Below are 5,433 nucleotides of genomic sequence, written 5' to 3'. Positions count from 1 at the left end.
GGGGGCTGAGGAGGAGGGGGGTATTAGATGAGGTGTGTGAAGTTCACTGCCTTAAGGTAGGTAAGTAGGGAGTCGAGGATCTTGATCCTGTTTGCGTTTTCTTTGCGGGGGGTTACCCACCCTTCGTATGTTTGAGGTCGTGCATCTTCCGGAATACTGAGGAGTGCGTCTTGTCTTAGTTCTTTGTTTGCTTCGCAGTAGTATATTAGATGTTTACAAGTAGCCGGGGTTTTGCAAGCCTTGCAGTTCAGGTCGGGACCAGGGTCGTCTTCTTTGTGGGACGTATAAAATTTCCTTCTCAGCACAGGTGTCAGGGCTGCCACTGTCTACCAGATGGATACAAAGAGTATTGGCAAGTATTATTCATATACAAGTGCTCTGTCTATTTAAATTGGCAGTCTAGACACCTCCCTTAATCTAGCGGTTCGAAGGGCCCGCGCTATATGAAAGTAATCGGCGGAAGTAACATCGACTGGCATGCTCCCGATCAGTTTCGGTTTCAGATTCACGCAGTGGTAAGCTTACTCAAGCCATGTTGCCCCATGCTCGTTCAGCGCGTGTACTGGCAGAAAAAGTTACAATAATATCTGCATTCCCAGTCAGTAATCGGCTAAAGGTAACATAATTCTTAGTCTTGTGTTGTTCAATTCGTTATTTTTCTCCTTAAATTCAGTGCTTGAAAATAGGGGACTTAATTGTAGCGGGCAAAAGCTGGCGGCACGCTTACCCGTGTTGGTCGAGCGTCCCAGGAGTCACTCTACTCACTCCACTTTAAAAGTCTCTAAATTAAACTTACATTATGTACCACGAGCATAGCCTCGCGGTGCGGCAATAAAAGACGACGACGAGCCAGTCGTTCCTATCTCATCCTGGCGTACAGTCCATCATCCGTAGGCGCTCGTAATAGAACGATACATGGTGTCAGAAGTGATCTTCAGTCTCCACGCACCATGACTGATCTTCCGCCACCAGAACCGCTGCGGCTGGGAGAGCACGCTGCAGAGAATTGGAAAAAATTCAAGCAGCGGATGGAACTCTTCCTTCTGGCTACAGAGCCCAAGGAAGGTCGCAACCAGCAACAAAAAGCCGCTATCTTTCTGCACGTCGCTGGACAAGAAGCCATTGAGGTATTTAACACGTTTGGTTTGTCAGCTGAAGAAGCCCAAGATTACGATGTCCTGGTACGGAGGTTCGAAGCCTACTGCCTTCCGAGATGCAATGAGACGTTCGAACGCTATGTGTTCCGAACGAGGCGACAAGAGGAAGGAGAAGCTTTCGAACATTTCTACCGCGATATTCAGCTGAAAGCAGCGACCTGTGGATTTGGCGACCTAAAGGACTCCATGCTACGAGACCAGATCGTGTATGGAACGTCAAGCAAGAAGATTCGAGAGAAACTCCTGCGGAAAAAGGATTTGACTTTAGAAATAGCAGTTGAATGCTGCAAGGCCGAAGAAACAGCCAATGTCCACAACAAAACATGGAATGACGCGGCAGTTAAAGGGTCAAGTGAAGCAGCGGCCAAGGTGGAAATCGTTAAGACAGTCAAGCAGCAGCAGAAAGACAAGTCGAGATGTCGCTTCTGCAACCAAGCTCACGCGCCAAGGCAATGTCCAGCCTACAGAAAGACATGCTCAAAATGCAGGAAGAAAAATCATTTTGCAGTATGTTGCAAGACTAAGCAGTCTGGCGTACATGACGTTGAAGAAACCAGTGAGGCAAGCAGCGATTTTGATGTGCTTGAGATTTTGTCAACCAGCAGCGTGCATTCGGTCGGCAACCGTGACTGGACCGTGAATACTACGATAGAAGGGAAGCAGGTAGAGCTTAAAGTGGACACCGGTGCACAGGCCAATCTGCTCCCTCGAACATTGTTTATGAAGATCAAACAAAAGCAGCGGCCTCAACACACGACTGCAACTCTGCATAGCTACGGAGGTGGCATCATACAACATCTGGGAAAAGTCCGCCTGTCGGTATCTGTCGGCAGAAAACAAGGTTTCATCGATTTCTTTATAGTAAAGAAGGGCAGGCAAGCCATCATGGGCCTGAAAGCATGCGAGCACTTTGGCCTCGTCAACCGGGTCAACACTGTAGAGCACGAGAACCAGCAGCGCCAACAAGTAGAGCGCGAGTTCCCCGGTCTCTTTCGTGGTCTCGGTTGCACAAAGAGAGCCTACAAGATGGTTCTTCGCGACAACTCCACACCGGTGATCCAGCCAGCACGCCGGGTGGCGCACGCGCTACGTGCGCCTCTGAAGGCAGAGCTCGACCGAATGGAGACAGCAGGTGTCATCGCGAAGGCACCAGAACCGTCCGACTGGGTGAGCCCCTTGGTCACAGTACGAAAGAAAAACAACAACTTAAGATTATGCATGGATCCCCGTCACGTAAACAAAGCACTCAAGCGAGAGCATTTTCAGCTGCCTCGGAGAGAGGAAATTGAAGCAGACTTGGCACATGCCGCATACTTTAGCCGGCTCGACGCCAACAGCGGTTTCCATCAAATACCGTTGGATGACAGTACATCTCGAATATGCACCTTCAGCACTCCTTTTGGTCGCTACAGGTTTCTCAGACTACCCTTTGGAATCGCTTCAGCCCCCGAGGTGTTTCAGCGCACTATGAGTTACCTTTTGGATGGACTTCCAGGTGTGCGGGTGTATATTGATGATGTCCTGATTTGGGGCGAAACACGGGAAGAACATGACCAACGATTGCGTGCTGTGCTTCATGCTCTACAAACAGAAGGGTTAACTCTTAACTTGGAGAAGTGCATCTTCGGGGTCACAGAAATCACCTACTTAGGAGATAAAATAAGCGCAGCTGGCATTGAGCCAAATCCAGAACTTGTGAAATGTGTTGCAGCCCTACCAACTCCAACGAGTAAGAAAGAGGTTCAGCAGTTGCTAGGAGCTGTTAAATACTTTGGAAAGTACTTGCCAAACCTGTCAACGCAGACAGAGTCGTTGCGTCAACTTATTCGACAAGACACTATTTTTGAATGGCAGAAGGTTCATGAAACTGAGTGGCAACAACTGCGAAAATTGCTCACTGAGGCACCGGTCCTGGCAATTTTTGATCCCTCTCGACCCACCAAAGTCTCAACAGATGCCTCTGCATTTGCTCTCGGTGCTGCCTTGTTCCAGCATGATGGAAAAGATTGGAAAGTGGTGGCGTACTCATCACGAGTACTCACAGACACAGAGCGTAGATATGCTCAGATCGAAAAGGAGGCTCTGGGAATTGTATTTGGGTGCGAAAGATTTACCGAATTCATACTCGGAAGAAAAATATTCGTTGAATCTGACCATCAACCCTTGATCGCTCTTGCAAAGAAAAACTTAGGCGACCTGCCACCAAGGTTGCAACGACTATTTCTTCGTTTGCTTAAGTTCGAATTTGATTTACAGTTTGTCCCTGGAAAGAAGCTGGTGATCGCGGACACACTCTCCCGAATCTCCGGTGGTTCCCAAGCAGAAGACGACACGACCGACGTCGAAATACATGCAAATGCAGTGTTTTCAACACTGGTAGGCAGCCGGACCCTGGGCAGCCTGCAGGCAGCCACAGCAGGCGATCCCGTCCTGCAGGAGGCAATTGCCAGTTTAGAAGCTGGAACTCCAGTTCGGGGTGAGCTGAAGTCCATTATGACAGAGCTTTCGCCCTACCGAAAAATCCGGTATAACTTTTCACTATCCGGATTATGGAACCGGAAAGTTGTTTCTGGAAACCCGAAATCCAGATTGCATACAAAGGGATAATTTCTGAAAAACTAGATTCCAGATAGAGTCCAGTTAGAATCCAGATAGATTTCCGGTTCCATAATCCAGATAGCGAAAAGTTATACCAGATTTTTTGGTAGGGCGGTCATCAATGGAGTCTTGTTGAAAGGAAACAAAGTTGTAATACCAGCAGCAATGCGCAAAGAAATACTTACAAGAATACACCAGGGTCACCTAGGCCTCAACAAATGTAAATCAAGAGCAAGGAACTTAGTCTACTGGCCAGGTATGAATGCGGATATTACTGCATTAGTCAGAAAATGCGAGACATGCCAAATTTTCACCTACAGACACCAGGATGAGCCTCTGCATACACGTGAGGTGCCTGGTCATCCTTGGGGTCGGGTTGGGGCTGACTTGTTCGAACTTGGTCGTAAACATTACCTAGTGGTGTATGACGCGTACTCAAATTATCCCGAAGTGGAGGAGCTTCGTGACACAACTGCTAATGGTGTGATCTCCAAACTGTCAGAAATATTTGCACGTCATGGAATACCATTAGAAGTTTGCACAGACGGAGGGCCACAGTTTTCTGCAAAAGAATTCAAAGACTTCTCAACGCGGTATGATTTTATTCATACAGTGTCAAGCCCTGGGTATCCCCGCTCCAATGGCCTCGCGGAGAAAGGCGTCCAGGTGGTGAAGCGGCTACTCCGAAAAGCACAATCAACAAAAGAGGACTTCTGGCTCGGCTTGCTTAGCTACCGTACGGCTCCGCTGGAAGGCGGTCGCTCTCCATCGGAGCTTTTGATGGGTCGTGGTATTCGAAGCCTGCTTCCAGACTTCTCTTCGGATCCAGCACCGCCTGTTCAAAAGCACACCCAGAACCTCAAAAAAGGACGACATCTAGAGCCGCTGCAGCCAGGAGACACCGTCCGTATCCTAAACGATGGAAAATGGGCTACGAAAGCAACTGTCGAGTCCTACGTCGCTCCTAGATCGTACAGCGTCGTCACAGAAGATGGCAGGACGTTCCGTCGCAACAGGCAACATCTCCCGAAAGTTGACGAAGAATATGATTCAAGGACAACAGAAGAAAACGACGACTCGGAATCGGAAGACGATGGGGGACCGCAGTCGCCTGGACCAGACGGTACAGATGAAGAGACAGAGGACCAGGAAGCACCGCAAGCTCAGACGCAGCAGGGGCCCTCATCACGCCGATCGGGCAGAAGCAGACAGCCTCCACGGAGACTAAGTTATGATGAGTCGTTCCAGCAAATGCCGTAGTTTTTTTTTTCTTTCTTCTCTTTTTTTCTCTCTCTTGTCCCTGTTTTTTTTTTATTTTTGACTAGCGTCTTTGTGTCATCTTAATTTTGCACTTTTTTTTTAAATGCAGAGAAAAGAGGATGTACCACGAGCATAGCCTCGCGGTGCGGCAATAAAAGACGACGACGAGCCAGTCGTTCCTATCTCATCCTGGCGTACAGTCCATCATCCGTAGGCGCTCGTAATAGAACGATACACATTAAATAAAGTATTGTGCTACAATTAAATATATATAAAAAAAAACTAGCAAAGCCGAGTTTTTTTATGTGCTACATTCGAAGTACATATACGCCCTCATCAAATTATTTTATATCGTTCAGTTTTCTGTTGACAACAAAAGGTTGGCACTTTCCAAGCACGGGGAGACTTTAGTGCATTA

At 48.1% G+C, this 5,433-nt stretch overlaps 1 protein-coding gene across 1 annotated transcript; it reads left to right on the top strand.

Moving 5' to 3' along the window:
• The first annotated feature begins 2,125 nt into the window (after positions 1-2,125).
• Positions 2,126-5,015, top strand: LOC115322248. Its single transcript, XM_042291551.1, has 3 exons — positions 2,126-2,324; positions 3,414-3,633; positions 4,369-5,015. Exons 1-3 carry the CDS (start codon positions 2,184-2,186, stop codon positions 5,013-5,015), a joined length of 1,008 nt encoding a protein of 335 aa, XP_042147485.1. The 5' UTR covers positions 2,126-2,183.
• The last annotated feature ends 418 nt before the right edge of the window (positions 5,016-5,433 follow it).

Source organism: Ixodes scapularis, unplaced genomic scaffold (assembly GCF_016920785.2).
Source record: "Ixodes scapularis isolate PalLabHiFi unplaced genomic scaffold, ASM1692078v2 PGA_scaffold0__279_contigs__length_252992795, whole genome shotgun sequence".
NCBI lineage: Eukaryota > Metazoa > Arthropoda > Arachnida > Ixodida > Ixodidae > Ixodes > Ixodes scapularis.
This window is presented reverse-complemented; position numbering and strand designations above follow the sequence as displayed.

Bases quoted from the DNA above. Each gene is read 5' to 3' on its own strand.
- LOC115322248 (XM_042291551.1), top strand. From the start codon at position 2,184: ATGGTTCTTCGCGACAACTCCACACCGGTGATCCAGCCAGCACGCCGG. The intron at 2,325-3,413 runs GTGAGCCCCTTG...TTTGATTTACAG, and splicing joins CACCAGAACCGTCCGACTGG to TTTGTCCCTGGAAAGAAGCT. The intron at 3,634-4,368 runs GTGAGCTGAAGT...TTATTCATACAG, and splicing joins AGCTGGAACTCCAGTTCGGG to TGTCAAGCCCTGGGTATCCC.